Below are 21,311 nucleotides of genomic sequence, written 5' to 3' on the forward strand. Positions count from 1 at the left end.
GGTATGTATTCTATCTTGTTATATTGATATTTTGTATGCTAGATTAGGATAATACCTTAGATGTTCATATTTGCATGTATAATAGAGAAAACATAGATTCAAGGTATTTGGGGTTGCATGTACACTTAGGAGTGTTAGAATGCTCAAAACCCAACAAACCATAGTCACAAGACAAGGATAATGACAAATCCAAACTCATATGGACTGAACTCAATCTTAATTTCTTGCCACCTGGCAGCTCAAGGGCCTACCATTGCTTCCAAGTTGTTGTGCAACCAATTGAGAACTCTAAGAACTCATATGCAAAGCCAAATTTAATTGGAATGGGCACAAAATATGTCAACACGATAGGTTATAAACCTCAAGTCGTGTGCTAGTGAAGAACTTCAGGTTCTATTCTTGATTAGTTCTTGAGACTTTTAAGACTCCCACTGTCCTCTTGACCTATAAGAATCGCTTTTCAAACATCCAAGAGATAGTGTGGATTCTCACAAATACAAACACTTCACACAATTGGCCTAAGTTGCTCTTTGTTTTATCCAAAACATCACAACTTACCAATTTCAAATGTACAAGAGTAGAAAACTTTTACTCTTACATTTGACAAGTGTTTTAAACCTTCTTTGAGACATGTCACTCAAGTTACAATCTTGGAGTATGACTCTAAGAATTGTTTTTGGAATGAAGTATGACTCATCTTCCTGATTTAACCACTTCAACAATTCAAGATCCTCTTCTTAGTCATAAGAATGCACTAAGATTTTCCTTAAAGAACTAATTTTGATATGGTTTCTTAATCATTAAGATGATCACAAAACTGATACTAAAGTACTCTCCCATCTTTTCAGATTTGAGAAAATTTTATCCTTCTACCTAATTTGATTCTTCTTATTCGCTCTGCCATACATTGGAACCTTTTCCAATGTCTCAGAGTTACACTTAAGCTTGTAAGTATAACCATATTTACTGAGCTTTAGTAAATTATGATGAATAATCTTATCGATCTTTTGTGGTGGACTTAATCAGTGCACAAGAATGTGTACTCGATCCCTTAGTCCTTTACTTGACTCACACATCCATGTGAACGAGTAATTAGTCTTAATTTTTCCAATATTTGAAAGTTCTCATTCATCATGCAATAAAACTTGCATGATTCCAAGTTCCGGTCCAATTGAAACTTGGGTGATGAGAATCTTTCCTTATTTGGTAAATTTAGACATTACCACAAATAAAAGAATCAATTTCATATTTCCACTCTTGCTATTAATGGAATCATATAAACAACAATTTTTTTCCTCAAATGCCATTGTAAGGATATTTTAAAATAAAAAATCAAAAAAAAATTCCATTTTAAAATTTTGCGGAAAAACTTATCCTTACAAACCATATGAAAACTTGTTGTTATCTATTCCTAAGCAATATCTCATAACTCCTAAGAAGTAGCTCAAGAACCTGATCTTCAAACTACGCGATAGAAATCCATCTATGCGATCAGATTCAACATATTCTTTCTTTAAGTTCCTTTACTTTTCTTTGATTCTTAAAACATCAACATGTGACCCAGTCACATCATGTAATAAGAATCTTAGAATAGAAACTTAGCAGAGTTAGATAGTGGACTTTACCTGAAGTAGAGTCAAACTTATTGACTTTAACATCCTTAGGTAAATTTGGCAGCTTCGCAACCAATGCCCCTTTCTTTGGCAATATAAACATATGGACCCTTTGATAATGGTACACGGGACTATCACAAACTTAGCTTTTCTCTTTACCATTTGTTCAACCGAGTTGACTATGGCCGATCCCTTTCCATTGGGAAGAGAATGCTTTTCTGGATTTCCTGTGTCACTATTGGCAATGTCCATCAAGTTTTAAGGAAGTTGATCTTAACAAATAGATAAGATCATTAAGGGTCTTGTCATATTCTGTTTCATAGGTGTCCCAAAGGAACTCACTATGTGACTTAGAAAGTGATTGAACCACCAACTTTCTCAAGACTTTGACACCCAACTCTCCCGGCTTGTCAGTATGTGACTACATCTCCAAGACGTGAGCACACCTAGACCTTGCCTTGCCAATTGGGCTTGAGTGATCTTAAGCTTTTCAAGAACTTGTGGGTTGGGGAGAATAATTGGAGGAGGTGAATGAAGTATGATTTCCAAGGGACATCATCTTCATTTAGGAAAGCTTGTTTCAAGAGATTTGGGAAGATCATAAATGTCTAAACCAGACATCTTTTGGGAGATATTCAAGATAGTTGATCTTAAGTCCTTAATATGACACCCAATATGAAATATTAAGGCTAGGATCCAACAAACTATTTTATAACTTAGAAGAGGTATGCCGTAATCCAAGCTATAAAAAATTTGAAGGTAGGTGAATGACGATTCACCAATTTCCACCACGATAAACGAAATGTATTATTAGGTTTTAATTGGTTTTGAAACTCCTAGATCTTTTGAGATTCATTAAACTGTTCAATGGCATGTTTCAATCTCGAGTGTGCCATTCAGGTTTTGTGACTGGGATGCCGAGGATCACAAAACAAGGTGTGAAGATACCATGCAAATTACTTGGTACCCTTAAGTGTTTACCCCTCAATCGATGTGCCGGTTAACCACACACGCTCCATCGATACTATGATAAACATTAAGTTACCCTTTGCCTACCTTGTTAAATACGAGTTAGTGTGCCGGTTAACCACACACGCTCCACTAACCGTCTTAAACAAAGTGCAAAGTGTAATTTCATGGATTATCTCCCTATTCACATTTTCCTAAGTAACTAAGATTGGGTATTATTAAGAGTTTAGTTACTTAGTATTTATCATTAATACTTTTAATGAAGGGAGAATTATAGTCCTGTCAAACCCGTTCGGCTAACGACCCTCTACCAGTCAAGCAAGCGGTGGGTGAGAGTGGACACCCATTAAGTTGCCATTTTATAGGCAACAACCTTATACCCACTTTATAGACCGGCTTCGTGAATGAGGCGTACTAGCGGTAAGATTGACTTTACTCTTATACATATATATATATATATATATATATATATATATATATATATATATATATATATATATATTATTAACTTATAATATTACAAAGTATAAGGGTTGAATTTTAACTCTTTAAAATTCTAAGGGCTAACTTGGAATTAAAGTATTCATAAGTGACAACTTTACAAATTCCAAAACTTGAGGGAAAGTTTTGAAACTATTCAAAACTAATTAATTCAATAACTTATGTGTTTAAAGCAGTTTTAATCCAAAAAACTCTTCAAGTTCCATAACTTGAGGACAAGTTATGGAAGACTTTAAACTAATAAAAGAATTAACTTTTCTTTATTTTATAACTTATGAAATTAATTAAGGTTACACTTTTTTATTTATTTATTATTTAATGAAGAGACTCTTGGTCCTCCATAACTTGAGGACAAGTTATGGAGTCATAAAACCATTTAATTAGAACTAGACTCTTCATTTTTGTAACCTTTGCCAACTTTTATGAGTTTTATGAAACTTAAATGTGACTTTTCATATAACTTGAGGACAAGTTACAAAAACACATTTTAGAATCAACTCTTAGATTAATTTGGATTGAAAACAACTATTTCACTCAACTTTTCTATTAATCTAAGCAACTCATAAGAACAAGATAATTCAAATCAAACTTTTTCATGTAATTAGTCTAATCCTTAAACTAACACAAAACATGAATCTATTGACAATTATCTTTGAAATAGGATTAGCATGAACATTACCACATCAAAAACAAGTTTATAAGTCCAAAAACATCTTAGGGTAATGTTCCTAGTCCAATTCCAGCCAAAAAAGTCGAATTTATGTTGTCTGGGGTTCCAACTCGTCGAGTGCACGAACCAACTCGGCGAGTTGAATGCTTTTTGGCTTGGACTCGGCGAGTCCATTCATGGACTCTGCGAGTCTACTGAGCAGACAACATCAAAACTCGATTTTCCAGCTCCTTTTGCAAGTATAACAAGAAAACAAGCCTAGGCTCTGATACCACTGTTGGGTTATGAGCATTCTAACACTCCTAAGTGTACATGCAACCCTAAATACCTTGGATCTATGTTTTCTTTATTATACATGCAAATAAGAACTTTCCAAGGTATTATCCTAATCTAGCATACAAAACAATGAATGTAACAAGATAGAATACATACCTCTTTGATGTAGGAAGCCTTCATGAAGCTTGAGTGCCTAGTGCCCCAAGTGTGACACCTCAAATGGTTCACACAACACCAAATACACTTAGAATAACTTGAGAGAATTCTACACTTCATGAAAATTGGCTAGCCCTCTCTAGAATGATACTAGTCACTGATTTTGTCAAGAATAAGATCTTTATATAGTGTTACAATTAGGGTAAACCCTAACTTTCATGACTTTCCATTTCCTTGGATCCATGGGTTCAAATACACCATGGAGCATCCATGGACCATCCTATGGGTTTTAGCCTAACTTTATTATCCATGGAGCATTAGCCCACTATACAAGTATGGATGATTACACAATCAACCCATATATTTAATTAGTCTTCTTTTGATCACTTAATTAATCCTAGATTAATTCTTGATCAATACTAATTAAATAATTTTATTATTCTTATTATTAATATACTAGAACTTATAATATATTAATAACCATAAGTGTCTTATTTCTCTCATTATAGTCTATCCAAATGCATGATGTCATGTAACCCAAATGGACCATGACGGGTCGGGTCAAGTCTTACCAATTATAGTTATGGACTTAGACATTAATCCAACACATATATCATAATCAACTAACCCAAGAGATACAGGCTCGGCCCATACTCTAGTGCTAACATCTCGTCTACACGGGTCGGCCTTGGTGTCGTAGACCTGTTCCTACTGGAAGGAAAACTCACCTTGAAGTAGCTGCTGGTCTGTGTGGGAATTGACTGTCTGCTGCTGTTGCTGCTCCGGAAATCCTCCGGCTATAATTCCCACAAAACGCTCAATCAAACACCGCTAACTGACCCTCGGGTAAATTGACCATTTTACCCTTGATCAAGTTAAAAGTCAAAGCCAGAGTTAACTTTCAGTCGACCCGACTCGCCGAGTTAGCTCTCCAACTCGCCGAGTCCTTGTCCAAACAATTGTTCTGCAACCCGTCTCTACTCGTCGAGTTGGGCGTTGACTCAACGAGTTCTCCTTCTAAACTGATGTCCAAGTCCTTCATCCTACTCGCCGAGTTGTATGAACAACTCGCCAAGTTTGTCCTTGATTCTAAGAAGATTGCCTTGAACTCGCCGAGTCTGGGCATCGACTCGCCGAGTTCCCTTGTGGGCGAGTTTTGGCTTCCAACTCACCGAGTCAACCCTGGACTCACTACACAACTCGGCACAACGAAAAAGGGGACAACTCGGAGACTCGTGACTAGACTCGCCGAGTCAGATGAGCAACTCGCCGAGTCTGCTTCATGCAAGAGCCATGTACGTGATTTTGCTCGAATCCAGTCCATGCCATTCATAGATATGGGTTCCTAGAGCATGAATAACATGTAAAGTTTCCAACTTTACGTGTAAATATTCATCCATGAGGGTTTTAGGGTTCAAAATCCACCAAAAGAGTAGATCTAAGGTCTTCATGCAACATGGGTCCATAAAGGCAGTAGATCTGAGCTCCTGGAGCTCAACCATGCCTAGATCTAGAGGCCAATCAACTTATTACGAATTATAATGCACATACAAGCTTGGGGAAGGGCTCAAGAAAGACTTTAATGGAGTAACAAGCATAGAAATAGGGGGAAAACGAGTTTTACCTCAAAGAAATCACTGAGAGAACACTAAGATGCTTGGCTTCCTTCCATTCCTCTTGATCTATTCCACTTCCTTCTCAAAATCTTCAAGAACACACACTAAAATGCCTCAAACTCACAAGAACAAGAGCTAGAACGTAAGGAGAGCTTCTGAGGGTGAAGAGGGCTGGCTTGGGGCGGAAATGAGGGCTTAAATAAGGTGCAAACCCGTGGAACTTAGGGTTTCATCCAACAGCGGTGACTCGCCGAGTCCAGGATATGGACTCGCAGAGTCGCCAACTTAAACGTGACCCGGGTCCCATCTCTACTCGATGAGTCGGACCTATGACTCGCCGAGTCCAAGGCTAAAATGGAAAATACTCAAATAAGATTTACGTACCAGGAACCAGGTGCTACAAATCTCCCCCACTTATTTTAGACTACGTCCTCGAAGTCTGTTGCTCGATCCTGAAACAGCTCGGGGTAATGCTCCATCATCTCTTCCACCGGCTCCCAAGTCCATTCCGAACCCTTGCGGTGCTGCCATTGCACCTTCACTAGCTCCACCATCTTGTTCCTCAAATCCTTCGACTTCCAGTCGAGGATTGCGACTGGGCGCTCAATGTAATTCAGGCTGTCATCAACCTGTATATCCTCTAACGGCACTACTGCTGAATCGTCCACTAGGCACTTCCGCAGCTGAGAGACATGGAAGGTGCTATGGATCTGGCTGAGCTCGACTGGCAGATCCAGCCTATACGCCACCTTGCCCACCCGGGCTACAACCCTGAACGGTCCGATGAATCTCGGGCCCAACTTGCCCCGCTTCCTGAATTGAATGACGCCTTTCCAAGGCAACACCTTCAGGAGAACCATGTCCCCGACTTGGAACTCCAAGTCGGATTGACGCTTGTCGGCGTAACTTTTCCGTCGACTCTGAGCAGTCTGAAGCCTGCTCCGAACCTGCTGCATCCTCTCGGTCGTCTTGAGCACCACTTCGGTGCTCCCCATGACTCTCTGTCGAACTTCACCCCATCATATCGGGGTCCTGCACCTCCGACCGTATAACATCTCAAAAGGGGGACAGTCAATACTCGTGTGGTAGCTGTTGTTGTATGAGAACTCAGCCAAGGGAAGATAGGTATCCCAACTACCACCGAAATCCAACACGCATGCCCGCAACATATCCTCCAAAGTCTGGATGGTCCGCTCGCTCTGACCATCCGTCTGCGGGTGAAAGGCGATGCTAAAATATAAACAAGTGCCCAACTCGTCATGAAATCTCTTCCAAAACCTGGAAGTAAAACGCACATTCCTGTCCGAGATAACCGAGATTGGCACCCCGTGCCGCGCCACGATCTCCCTAATATGGATGTCGGCCAATTTCTCGGCCGATATGATCTCCTGAATTGGGATAAAGTGAGCACTCTTGGTCAATCGATCCACGATGACCCAAATCGAATCCACTCCCTGCGCGGTCCTGGGAAGCTTCGTGATAAAATCCATCGTGATATCTTCCCATTTCCACAACGGGATGTCCAACGGCTGCATCTTGCCATGCAGTCTCTAATGTTCGGCCTTGACCTTCCTGCAGGTCAGGCACCACTCGACGTACCAGGCCACATCCCGCTTCATGCAGGGCTACCAATAATCTGGACGAAGATCCCTATACATCTTCGTCGCCCCGGGATGAATAGAGAATCGGGACTTGTGCACCTCCTCTGTGATACGGCACCCACACCCTACGGTGTAGTGTCAATAGTCTTCAGCTATCATAATCGAAGGAGGAAACCTGACCCACCACACGCTCTCTCTTTCGATGTTCCTCCTTGATAGCCTCGTGTTGAGCCTCCCGAATCTGCTCCAACAGGGGAGTCACTACGGTCATCCTCATGCAAATATCCTTGATCGGCGCTGCCTTGCGGCTAAGCGCATCAGCCACCACGTTGGCCTTCCCGGGTGGTAAAGGATCTCACAATCATAATCCTTCACCACGTCCAACCACCGACGCTGCGTCATGCTCAGATTCGACTGATCCATGAGGTACCTCAAACTCTTGTGGTCCGTGTAGATGGTACATCGAACCCCGTAGAGGTAATGCCGCCAAATCTTGAGGGCAAAAATCACCACCCCCAATTCCAGATCATGCGTCGGGTAGTTCGCCTCGTGAGGTTTGAGCTGCCTCGAAGCGTAGGCAATGACATGCCCCCTCTGCATCAGTACCGCGCCCAACCCTGAAATGGACGCGTCACAATAAACCACAAAATCCTTTACGCCCTCTGGTAGGGCTAATATTGGCACCTTGCACAATCTCTGTCTCAGTGTCTCAAACACAGCCTGCTGCTTGGGTCCCCACCGAAAGACCACAGCTTTCTATGTCAACCATGTCAGGGGTACGACTATCTTGGAGAAATCCTGAATGAACCTCCGATAATAGCCTGCCAATCCTAGGAAACTCCGAATCTCACATGGAGACTTCGGAACCTCCCATCTCATCACGGCCTCGACCTTGGCCGGATCAACCAGAATCCCGTTCTGGTTGACAAGGTGTCCGAGAAATTGCACCTCGCGTAACCAAAACTCACACTTGGAGAACTTGGCATACAAGATCTCCCTCCTCAGGGTCTCCAATACCTCTCTCAGATGCTTCTCATGCTCATCCTGCGTCTTGGAATAAACCAAGATGTCATCGATAAAGACTATCACAGACCGATCCAGCATCGGTCTGCATACGCGGTTCATGAGGTCCATGAACCCGGCAGGAGCATTGGTGAGCCCAAACGGAATCACCACGAACTCATAATGGCCATAGCGTGTCTGAAACGCGGTCTTCTACGTATCCTCCTCCCTGACCCTGATCTGATGATAACCCGAACGCAAATCAATCTTGGAGAACCAAGATGCTCCTTGAAGCTGGTCAAAGAGATCATCAATCCTCGGGAGTGGGTAACGATTCTTCACCGTTACCTTGTTCAGCTCCCGGTAATCTATACACATCCGATGCGACCCTTCCTTCTTCTTCACAAACAGAATCGGGGCTCCCCAGGGCGAACTGCTCGGTCGAATGAATCCCTTATCTAACAGCTCCTGCAGCTGTGTAGACAACTCCTGCATCTCAGGAGGAGCCAACCGATATGGTGCCTTGGCTATCGGAGCCGCACCAGGAACGAGGTCAATCCTGAACTCCACCTGTCGCTCGAGAGGTATCCCAGGATGCTCCTCCGGAAAGACATCTGCGAAATCTCGCACCACCGGAACCTCGCTCACCTTCGCCTTACCCGCCTCCCGGGTATCCATCATGTACGCGACATAACCTGCACATCCCTGCTGAAGGTATCGTCTAGCACTCGCTGCTGAACAGACTGTGGGTCCACACTGTGGCCTCTCTCCATGAATCATTAACTTTCCCCCACCTGGGGTCCTGACTCGCACTAGCTGCTGTGCACAATCTATCACTGCCCCGTTAGGGCTCAACCAATCCATGCCTATAATCACCTTGTTCTCATGCAACGGAATGGGAACCAAGTCTACCAAGTAGCGCTTCTCAAACAAACGCAATATGCAATCTCGAAATACCATCGATGCTTGCACCGATTGATCATCAGCAATCTCTACCTCTAAAGGGCAATCTAACTCGCCCGATGACTCAGGAAACTTCTTGCTAAGCGCAAGTGAAACAAATGATCGGGATGCACCCAAGTCGAACAACACCTGAACTGGGATGCCGTTCACATGGAACGATCCTAATGCATACATATACACACGGATCACATATCAATATCATATCATCATAAAAATAAAATAGAGGGAAAGAATCATACTCGTCACCACATTGGGTGTGGCGCGTGCTTCCTCGGTAGTCAGCTGAAATGCCCGGCTCCTCACCACTGGAGCCTCTGCCTTGCCCTGCCGGCCATTCGTGATCCGCAAGGTCGCTGGAGTTGGCGCCTTCACTGACGCTGAAACTGTCAACTAGGGGCAATTGGTCTTCTTGTGGCCCGTCTGGTTGCAGTGGAAACACAACAACTCAGATGTTTGTATAGCCGGAACAGGAGTAGTACAATCCCTGCTAAAGTGCCCCGCCTTGCCGCACTTGTAGCAGCCTGCTGATCCCATCCGACATGCTCCCTCATGTGTCCTGCCGCATTTCCCACAGCGGCCCGGTCCCCCTTGGCCTTTCGGCCTCCCATCTGATCCCTTGGGCTTCTTCCCCGTAGCCCCAACCGCCTGCCCCACCTCTACTTTCCTTTTCCGGATGTGCTCTAAATCGATCTCCATTTCCCTCGCCCTGGCAATCATGGAGTCCAGGGTAGGGCAAGTTGAAAAGCTAACATGCTCCCGGATGTCAGCCCGTAGCATGTCATGATAACGGGTCCTCCTCCTATCCTCATCACCCGCATACTGGGGCACCAACAAATCCCTCTCCCGGAACTTGGCGGTGATCTCCGCCATAGTCTCCGTCGTCTACCTCATATCCAAGAACTCCCTGGCCAGTTGATGAAGCTCGACGGCTGGCGCGAACTCCGCACTGAACCTGGTCGCAAAGTCCGACCAGGTCATAGCCTCGACAGCTTAGGCTCCCAATGAGTCCCCCACGGACTCCCACCAATCCCTAGCTCGATCTCGTAAACACCCCGCTGCGAACCTCACCTTCGACTCCTCAGGGCAGAAGCTAATCATCTGTGTAAACTCAATGTCGGCAATCCATCGTCTAGCAGCTATGGGGTCTTTCGCCCCGTGAAAATCCGGCGCACCACTTCCCCTGAAGTCCTTGAAGGACAGTGTGCGAGATCCTGACTGGCTAGATGCCATATCACCCCTGAATGGCCGAAGGCGATCTTCCATCAACTCAATTATCCCTTCCTTGATCGAACCGAAGATAATGGGGGTCGACTCAAGGATACCCCTGGTGATCTCTGACGCGATGAACTCGCGTAGTCCCTCATCCACTGGCTCGGAACCTGATCCCGAACCTGAACCCTCTCCTGAACCGCCATCTATCGGCCTCGATCATAGTACCACCATTCTGCAATACATAAATAACAATCGTTAGTGATACTGATACTTCTTGAGGGATCACCACTACCACCAATTTCTTGGTCTTATCTTGGACTTCCTTGGTTCGGGTACGGATCCTCCGCTTTCAGTAGTACGGGCCCATACTACCTTCCACATCTATCCGTACCTTCTTCAAGGACTGCCTCGACTCCACCAGGTCCCTTTCACTACCACTGAGCACTACTATACTCATCCTAGGCTTGCCCTAAGGAAATCTCTGATTCTTCCCTATCCAGTCCTCAGCTGCTGCAGGCCTCTTTGTAATGCCAATTAGCCACTACCCGAATACCATCACATGTGATGAGGCTCAGATAATCCTACGAGTACCTGACTCGTCCCTACAACGGTTGGACTCAAACAAGAGCTACGCAGTAGGATCAAATCCGAGACTCTAAGATTATTCAACCCTGATCACATGTGATGTGATGTATTCGCCTAATGGCTAACTCCCATTATTCATAGTCCCACATAGCACGAAGCAAGCAACATTCAGACAAGGGTAAGAATCTCAATCAACCCTATCTGCTTACAGGAACTGTACTAGCATACAATGCTAAGTTCATACCATCAGGCATAACCTAATCAAGCTATCCTACTTGTTGTCTACTCAATACTAGCATGCAATTCTCATACAGCTGAGACACATAAAGCAGGCACATAAGGCATCGCTCCTAGATCCTTAGTCCTATTCTAGCATGTTGTTCTACAAAAGCTGATAAACATAACATAAACTTGTATGGGTATTTTGGGGAATACTTACGTGAGCTCGGCCGATCGCGCACATCACACACTTCGTTCTTTCTCAAACTCTTTTCTCAATTTTTTTTGAAAACATTTTCTTTTAGAAAATCCTTTAATCCCTCGATTTGAGTTCAGACACCCCCGAAGGTGTGTCCGAATCCCTTAAACCAGGGCTCTGATACCAACTTGTAACACCCTAAAATTACCGGTTAAAAATTTCATTTTTAATTTAGGTTAAAACACAAAACATCATTACAAAACATTCATGATAATAATCCATGTCTGAAAACCGGTGACATCATAATAAGAATTCAGAGTACATCCCAGAAAATCCATAGTGCAAAAAAACAAAAGCGTATGTGTGATGTGCTGCTACCGCACCGACTCTTTTCCCTTAGCTGAAGAGGTACCTGAAACCAAAACTGAAAACCGTAAGCACGAAGCTTAGTGAGCTCCCCCATAATACCTCATACCATGCAAGCATATAACATACAACATTCAGCTAGGAGTTACGGGCCTCGCCCTCGCTAATGAAGATACGAGCCCTGCCCACACTTCGCTAGCCGGGAGATACAGGCCTCGCCCACACTCTACTACCTAGGAGATACGGGCCTAGCCCACACTCCACCCTCGGAGAGATACGGGCCTTGCCCACACTCAACCGCTAACCCATAACATACTGGTATCACACATACAACAAGTATAAACAACTCTATCATATTGACATATATATCATAATCAACTAACCCAAGAGATACGGGCTGACCCACACTCTAGTGCTAACATCTCGTCTACACGGGTCGGCCTTGGTGCCGCAGACCCATTCCTATTGGAAGGAAAAATAACCTCGAAGTAGCTGCTGGTCTGTGTGGGAATTGACTGTCTGCTGCTGTTGCTGCTCCGGAAATCCTCCGGCTATAATTCCCACAAAACGCTCAATCAAACACCGCTAACTGACCCTCGGGTAAATTGACCATTTTACCCTTGATCAAGTTAAAGTCAAAGCCGGAGTCAACTTTCAGTCGACCCGACTCGCCGAGTTAGCTCTCCAACTCGCCGAGTCCTTGTCCAAACAATTGTTCTGCAACCCGTCTCTACTCGTCGAGTTGGGCGTTGACTCGACGAGTTCTCCTTCTAAACTGATGTCCAAGTCCTTAATCCTACTCGCCGAGTTGTATGAACAACTCGCCGAGTTCATCTTCATCCGATGAACAATTTATGCTGTGACTCGCCGAGTTGTATGAACAACTCGCCGAGTCTGACCTTGATTCTAAGAAGATTGCCTTGAACTCGCCGAGTCTGGGCATCGACTCGCCGGGTTCCCTTGTGGGTGAGTTTTGGCTTCCAACTCACCGAGTCCACCCTGGACTCACTACACAACTCGGCACAACGAAAAAGGGGACAACTCGGAGACTCGCGACTAGACTCGCCGAGTCAGATGAGTGACTCGCCGAGTCTGCTTCATGCAAGAGCCATGTACGGGATTTTGCTTGAATCCAATCCATGCCATTCATAGACCTGGGTTCCTAGAGCATGAATAACACGTAAAGTTTCCAACTTTACGTAATATTCATCCATGAGGGTTTTAGGGTTCAAAATGCACCAAAAGAGTAGATATAAGGTCTTCATGCAACATGGGTCAATAAAGGCAGTAGATCTGAGCTCCTGGAGCTCAACCATGCCTAGATCTAGAGGCCAATTAGCTTATTACGAATTATAATGCACATACAAGCTTGGGGAAGGGCTCAAGAAAGACTTTAATGGAGTAACAAGCATAGAAACAGGGGGAAAACGAGTTTTACCTCAAAGAAATCACTGAGAGAACACTAAGATGCTTGGCTTCCTTCCCTTCCTCTTGATCTATTCCACTTCCTTCTCAAAATCTTCAAGAACACACACTAAAATGCCTCAAACTCACAAGAACAAGAGCTAGAACGTAAGGAGGGCTTCTGAGGGTAAAGGGGGCTGGCTTGGGGCGGAAATGAGGGCTTAAATAGGGTGCAAACCCCTGGAACTTAGGGTTTCATCCAACAGTGGTGACTCGCCAAGTCCAGGATATGGACTCGCCGAGTCGCCAACTTAAATGTGACCCGAGTCCCGTCTCTACTCGGCGAGTCGGACCTATGACTCTCCGAGTCCAAGGCTAAAATGGAAAATACTCAAATAAGATTTACGTACCAGGAACCAGGTGCTACATTTAGTCTTCTTCATGTTCTGTTGATACTGAACTGTATATGATTACAGTGAATACATTTTCAAAACAAATGAGAGTGAGATTCTATATCTGGGTTTCTTGCTATGTATTTGATTCCAAATCCGAGTATCTGTATCCTTGTGTTTATCATTCTATGGTTTATTAAATGGAGATACGAGTCATACCTTTTTCCGGTCTTCTTCACGCTGCCATATCACAGCCAACACCACCACTTGAAATCGATTGCAAGGGGAAAAGGGAAAAGAGAGTATCGATATAGGGTTAGGGAGAAACAAGTGCATAACGGATTTTTGTTTTGGTGAAATGTTTTGCTTTATAATTTGGTTAGATAACTAAGGAAACATGATTGGAAATTTCTTTGGTTAAAGAACGTATATGGACTATGGAGGTTGAGAGAGAGAGAGAGAGAGAGAGAGAGAGAGAGAGAGAGAGAGAGAGAGAGAGAGAGCCCCTTGGATATTAAATTTACTAGTTTATAACTCGTGAGAACCACGGTTATATAATTAATTAAACTTTTAAAATAAAAACCAAAAATTATTAATCGATTATTTTAAATAAATTATTAATTAAGAGATTTTTTTAGTTATATAAATTTTAATCATTGATTTAAATAAATATGTGAAATTATATCACTTTATAATTTGTATTAAGTTTATTTTTATTTTTATTCTAATGTTATTAATTTAATGCAATTAGAGTGAGAAATTTAAAATTTAAAATTTGAAATGAAAAATTAATAGGTTTACAAATGTCATGTATTAATTAGGAAATATAATATGATGACACATGGTAAAGTGAGAATAAAGTATGCATTAATTAAGAGACTTGATAAGATGACATATATCAAGAGGAGAATAATACTATTTTTTTATTAGATAGGAAGATTTTAAGAAAATAAATAAATAAAAGAAAATTTCATAAAAGGTCATGGATAGTTAAATGATGGAAATACCATTCGTTTAACGGTAGAAAACTAACGGAGTTAATAAAAATGACTAAACATCAAAAGTTTTGTAAACACAGGAATCATCTATGAGGTTTTTAAATCATGAGGACTAAACTTCAGATTTTAGGTAACCATAAGAACTACTTATGATGTTTTTTCTTAATAGTGATGAACAAATTTATTTAAAAGAATATATTGGAAAAAAATTGTACAAATGTTTTTACTTTTGTAATTGTATGTAACCCAAAAAGAAAATAAAACAAAAAAACAAAAGAACATGCAACACATGATGTACATGTGTCATCGGCTTATTTCTCTCGAGGTAAAGTTGGTTTTTTTCCGAACCCGGTTTTGCAACCAGACCGCTTATGTTGTCTTCAATAATCAAGAACCGTATCCATTTCCCCCTTTTCATCGTGTTCTTCGAAATCTCTCTCAGATCAAGCTTCAATTTCTATTTATTTATTCATTTACCCTCTTAAATTGATCTTTTTATTTGTTAATTTCTATCGTCCGCTTTCGATTGATCCAAGTTTTTGATCAATTCGATTATCTAATTAAATTTTAGGGTTAGGGTTTGTTCTTCGATGTTCAGATTGAGGATTTTCCTCCACCGATCCTTTTTATTATCGGATCCCTTCAATCCCTGTAAATTACCCTACGTTGACGGTTCTTAATTTATAGCTTTTTCGTCCAATTTACATTCTAGGGTTCTCGAAGCGCTCGTGTTACGAAAACTCGCTCTTTCTGCAAAATTCATCGAGGGATTCGGTAAGTTTGCTTATTAATTACACCTTTCCTTAATTTTAATGGAAAATTTGTCGATTTAGGCACAAGTTAATACGTAGGGTTTGTTTCCAAGAAAAAAATTTAGGGATTTTTTCTCCTCACTCAATCTAATTGCAGGAAACCTGAAATTAAGTATGACTAGCAGGTTTAACTCTTTTATAATCCAAAATTGTTTTTTTTTAGTTCTCGTTACTCAATTTGTTTACTTAAAAGCCTGAATTATGTATACTTGAATATGTAAAAAATTGTAGTATTTTATTTGTGATTTAAAGTTACAAGTGTTATAAATTTATTTTGCAACGCTTCTTTCTTAATACCAAATTTTGAAGATCAATTACAAATTTTCTTATCCCACATTGTTTTTATTTACAGCAAGCTCCTCTATTCAATCTTATATAAAGTAAAGTTGACTTTTTATCTATTTATACTTCTTTCTTTTTCCCTCCTTTAATTTTATATTTTATAGATGAATATTATTTTGAAATTTAAGGATAAAATGGTGTATTTTGAAACTTAAGGATAAAATGGTCATTTAGTCTCTAGTCTAGTCTCGTGGGCATTATGGTTTATGGTTTATTTCAGGTTGGAATGGGAACCAAAAGACCTTTTGATGAGGATCTTCAGGAGTTCATAAAGCATCCAAAGCATCTTGAAAATGGGAATAAACCTGATACATTTGGAGAAGAAGATAAACATACTCTTGAAACATCTCACAATCTTGGGATTACAGGTGAAAAGAGGATTATAATTTATAAAATATAAATTCTTACACCATATAATATAATATGGGTACACATCAAACGATCTTCGAACTATTTCATTATCTTGATAAAAGAAACCTTTTTGTTAAAAATGGTGTAGGTGAACATGGAGCTACCTTCTTCCAAACAGGTGACTCCATTAAAACCGAGAAGCTCAATTCTGTCACAGAAATGGCGAACGAGTTTGAAACCAGTGAACACTCACGTGAAAACATTCCCGCCCCTGTGTTTCCCTCGAATCTTTTCCCTGAGTTTTTCGAATTCAACATGCCAAGACGACAACTAGTTCATTTTGATGATACGTATTCATCTATTTTGAATAATTCTCCCAGAAAACAGGTTCCAATTGGGCCAGATCATCAAGCCGATGTCCCTGATTTTGATCCAGATTTAGCGAGGAATCTCTCTGAGAATCGAGAGAAAAGTTCATTAGGCGTAATTGTCAATTCACCTCCGAGTGAAACAGAATGTAAATGCTTGGATTCCGGTTCTATCCGATGCGTTCAACAACACATCAATGAAGTCCGATTGAAGCTAAAAAACTCTCTAGGGCTTGACAAATTCATCGATTTAGGGTTACACGAAATGGGGGAAGAAGTATCGCATAACTGGACTGACGAAGAACAACAACTCTTTCAAGACGTGGTTTACTCCAATCCCGTTTCTCTAGGTCGCCGATTCTGGGAACAACTCTCGATTGCGTTCCGATCCCGAACAAAGAAGGAATTGGTAAGTTATTACTTCAACGTTTTCATGCTTCGTAGACGCGCTGTTCAAAACCGATCGAATTTATTAGAAATCGATAGCGACGACGATGAATGGTGGGGAAGTAAACGCGGACCTTCTGGCTCTGGTGTAAGAATAGAAGACGAAGAGTTTGTTGTGGTCGGACATTTCGGTGATTCCGGCGATCGTGATTCTTCATCATCTGAAGACGGCGATATCCATGGAGATATTCTCGTCGGTGTTCATGGCGGCGATATACATGATGATAATAAGACTGTAAGTGAAAGCGAGCAAGAAAAGGTTAACGGTGGTGGGTTGAGATCGGAATCGTATTTACATTGGGATCCGCCGTACTCCACCATGGGTTCAACGAAAGGTGTTGATCTGTTGCCGACTTGCAGCATGATTGAAGAAATATTTGGGTCCTCAAAAAACGGGAAGAATACTTAATGAGGTAACTTTATTCAGATGCTAATATAAGCTCCCCACCCCTCCTCTTCTACCTACCATGTACTTTTTGTACATTAATTTTGTGATACGAACCATACGAGGGATTTGTTTTGTTCCTCGATCTTAAATTACTCGCAAATATCTTTTAATTTATAACGGAATTGCGCTATTTTATTGCAACATAAATTGCTCGCAAATATTTGAACAGCTTGTTCTTTTGTTGCGTTATCAATTAAAAATTCCAAAAATAAACGTCGCAATTAAAAAGTCTCATTGCCAACACAAAACCTTGCCTATTCTTGAATTACATATATGAGTATAACATTCGCAAGAGAAAAAACAATGTTCGCAGACTTTACTTATAAGAATTGTTCCTAAATTCCTATGGGATTGTTGAGGCATTTCATCAAATATTTGATATGCATTTCATCTAGCAACTTGTTATCTAATCTCTATAAAAACTCACAACTACCAACATATAAGCAACACAGATTTTATCAAAGTTAATGGACAACAACACATATTTTATCAAAGTTAATGAACAAGAAAATCATGAAATTAGGTTATGGAATGGGTCGTTTTAATCAAAATGAATAATAATACGTAAAAGAGATATTGGGGAAAAACCAAAATTCTTCTCTCCGTTGGTTGTGTTGCTCAAATTGGAATTAGTAATTTTGTGGGTTCCTTTATAGTTTATATCTAATCGAAGATGGGTAGAGGAAAAAAAGAAGTCAAGGAGATTGAGAACGTAGGCAACAACCAGAGGCTCGGTGGAAGATGATGAAGAGCATCCGTGTAATGTAGGGTGGAAATTACCAAAATACCCTTCTACGCATGGCATATGGAAAAAGGTCTTAACGACAGTTAGGGCGAAGGACCAAAAGAGTTGCAAAAATGTATTTCAGGGACCATCAGAGCAAGAAACATAAACTTGTGAGCTGAAGATGTTACATTTATCAAACCACATGGACCAAACATGTAATTTACTCTTAAAGTAATATGCAAAATATAGTTACAAATTCTATAAGCTATTCTTATATAATAGAGTAAATTACGGTTTGTTCGAATTTTTAGTTTTTGTTCCTAAATTTAAAATTTGATAGATTACGGTTTGTGAAAATTGCACTTTTGGTCCTCGGTTCATATAAAAAGATTAAATTACCCTTTCTTTATATATATATATATATATATATATATATATATATATATATATATATATATATATATATATATATATATATATATATATATATATATTGTTTTTTATATATATTTTAATAGAAAATAATATAGATTATTTATAAAATTATTTTTATTTTTTAAATCAATTATCTAAATTATATAAAATCATATTATTATTATTTATTTTTTGCTTTATTTATTTATCTTTGTTTTTATAGTTTAAAAATCTTTTAATATTTTTGACGTTTTATTTAAATATATTTTTTAATGTTTTTTTTTGACGTTTTGTCCGTCAAATATAATTATTTAATGTTCTTTTTTATGTGTTTTTTGTTTACATCATTCACTTATATGTAGGGTTGTAAATGAATTAAACGTTCGTTGAACCGTTCGTAAGCTGTTCAGCTGGAAGTTCGTTTATGTTTGTTTATTTAATAAATGAACGAACATGAACAAAAATTACCGTTCAATTAGTTAAACGAACGAACATGAACATGTCATATTCGTTTCATTTATGTTCGTGAACGTTCGTTTATGATATTCATTTATGTTCATTTATAAAATAAATAAAACATAAACGAACTTCCCGTCGAACAGTTCACCCGTTTGTTTACAACCCTACATATAAGTGAATGATGTAAACAAAAAACACAAAAAAACAACATTAAATAATTGTATTGGACGGACAAAACGTTAAAAAAACATTTAAAATATATTTAAGCATAATGTCAAGAATATTAAAAAAGAATTAAACTATAAAAACAAAGATAAATAAATAAATGAAAAAATAAATAATAATAATAATAATAATAATAATAATGTGATTTTATATAATTTAGGTAATTAATATATAAAATAAAAATAATTTTATAAATAATCTCTCTCTCTCTCTCTCTCTCTCTCTCTATATATATATATATATATATATATATATATATATATATATATATATATATATATATATATATATATATATATATATATATATATATATATATATATATATATATAGAGAGAGAGAGAGAGAGAGAGAGAGTAAATTACAAAATGGTCCCTATGGTTTGGGGTAATTTGCGCTTGGTCCCTAACTTATTTTTTAACTCGGAAGGTCCATACTATTTGTTTTTGTTACATGCTTGATCTCAACTGTTTGGTTTTGTTACGTGCTTGGTCTCTTTCTTACCTTAAAAAATAATTATTTAAATAAAGACAAAATGGTGGGATACGTAAGGTAGGGAAAATGACTAAGGAGGGTAACTACCTCTTATCTGTATTCACATATTAGCACCTTCTTCTTTTTTGTACATAATAAAGCAACTAACTTGTTTTAACTGTTTAAATTACACCAATATTACCGGCCAATACTTGTTTTAACCGGTAAATCAAAGGGAAAATGACTTAGGAGGGTAACTACCTTTTATCCGTGTTCACATATTGGCAACTTCTTATTTTTTGTACATAAGAAAGCAACTAACTTGTTTTAACTGTGTAACATCCCAAAAATCATGACCAAAAATTTTGTTTTTAATTTAATACTAAAACCATAATTGTCAAACCATTAATTTAATACTCCGGCATCGGGCCTCGCCCGACATCAGGCCTGGCATCGAGCCCCGCTCGGTATACAAATCTGTCTTTGTTAGCCCCCGCTTGTCTCCAGGCCCCGTCCGCTAAACACATACATTCATATAACATGATAACACATAAAAAAACATACTCTACTGTATCCTTATCTTAAGAAACATACTCTGCTAATAATGAGATGCAAAACTTCGTCCGTACTCAACTAGTTCCAGCTAGGGCTTCAGCGTAGTCTATGAGTAGGAAGACCCGGGGGTTAGCCCTAAGTATTGTATGCTAGTATGTTATTCGAGACCAAGGTATGATGTCGGGTGGGTGCCCGGGGAATGTTTGCATGTTAGATTATACTTGTTGTTTGTGTGATACTTGTATGTGCCTGGTAAAGAGGTGAGTGTGGGTGAGGTCCCGTATCTCATCACTAGCTGAGTACGGACGATGTTCCGTATCTCATTATTAACATAATATGTTTCTTAAGACAGAGATACAATAGAGTATGTTTCTTTGGTGGACATTAGTTTTATTTTAGCAAGCAGTCGTCTTTCGATGAATGGTTATGTTTCAGAAATGTGTTAATTACAAAGAACATGTTGTGTATTGATGAATATTTTCTTTTAGAGTATAGATTTCGTGTTTCGTATGTGTGGGTTAGGATTTTAGACTTAGAGTTTAAGGTTTACGTTTTCTAAAAATAAGCTATCTAATTAAATATAAGTCAAACTTTGTAACAAAACAAACATAATTTATGTCAAAAATCGCTCATTTTAATTATTTTAATATTTTATCATCTTTTTTAAAAAATGGTGTTAGTATTTAATTTTGAATATTAAGTCTATAAAATTTTAGTGTTATATATTTTTTTTTAAAATAAACATAAGTTGCTATTTAGTTTTATTGTTAAATTTGGTTTTCCATGTAGCACATTGCTACCATATGTATGAACACACTTTATGTTCTCCAATCTCCATTTTCATAGTGAACTTGTTATTCCATATTTTTAATAATTAAAAAATTAATACTTAATTTAGATGTGTTCCATGTTTTTCGTTATTTGGAAAATAATAGTATTAACTCTAT

The 21,311-nt window shown here is 39.4% G+C and overlaps 1 protein-coding gene across 2 annotated transcripts; it reads left to right on the plus strand.

Moving 5' to 3' along the window:
• Positions 1-15,083: 15,083 nt before the first annotated feature.
• Positions 15,084-18,537, plus strand: LOC145011154 (uncharacterized). 2 transcript variants are annotated; one of them, XM_078969793.1, is made up of 4 exons: positions 15,084-15,516; positions 16,117-16,264; positions 16,396-17,475; positions 18,167-18,537. In XM_078969793.1, exons 2-3 carry the CDS (start codon positions 16,123-16,125, stop codon positions 17,469-17,471), a joined length of 1,218 nt encoding a protein of 405 aa, XP_078825919.1. In that variant the 5' UTR covers positions 15,084-15,516; positions 16,117-16,122; the 3' UTR covers positions 17,472-17,475; positions 18,167-18,537. The 2 variants fall into 2 exon arrangements, with proteins under 2 accessions (XP_078825919.1, XP_078825918.1); XM_078969792.1 differs by lacking the exon at positions 18,167-18,537 and having other exon boundaries at positions 15,085-15,516; positions 16,396-17,627.
• The last annotated feature ends 2,774 nt before the right edge of the window (positions 18,538-21,311 follow it).

The sequence above is a fragment of the Lactuca saligna genome, chromosome 8, assembly GCF_052625555.1.
Source record: "Lactuca saligna cultivar CGN05327 chromosome 8, ASM5262555v1, whole genome shotgun sequence".
NCBI lineage: Eukaryota > Viridiplantae > Streptophyta > Magnoliopsida > Asterales > Asteraceae > Lactuca > Lactuca saligna.

Coding starts and splice junctions, on each gene's coding strand:
- LOC145011154 (XM_078969793.1), top strand. CDS start 16,123: ATGGGAACCAAAAGACCTTTTGATGAGGATCTTCAGGAGTTCATAAAG. Junction 16,265..16,395: donor TCACAATCTTGGGATTACAG/GTGAAAAGAGGA, acceptor AAAATGGTGTAG/GTGAACATGGAGCTACCTTC.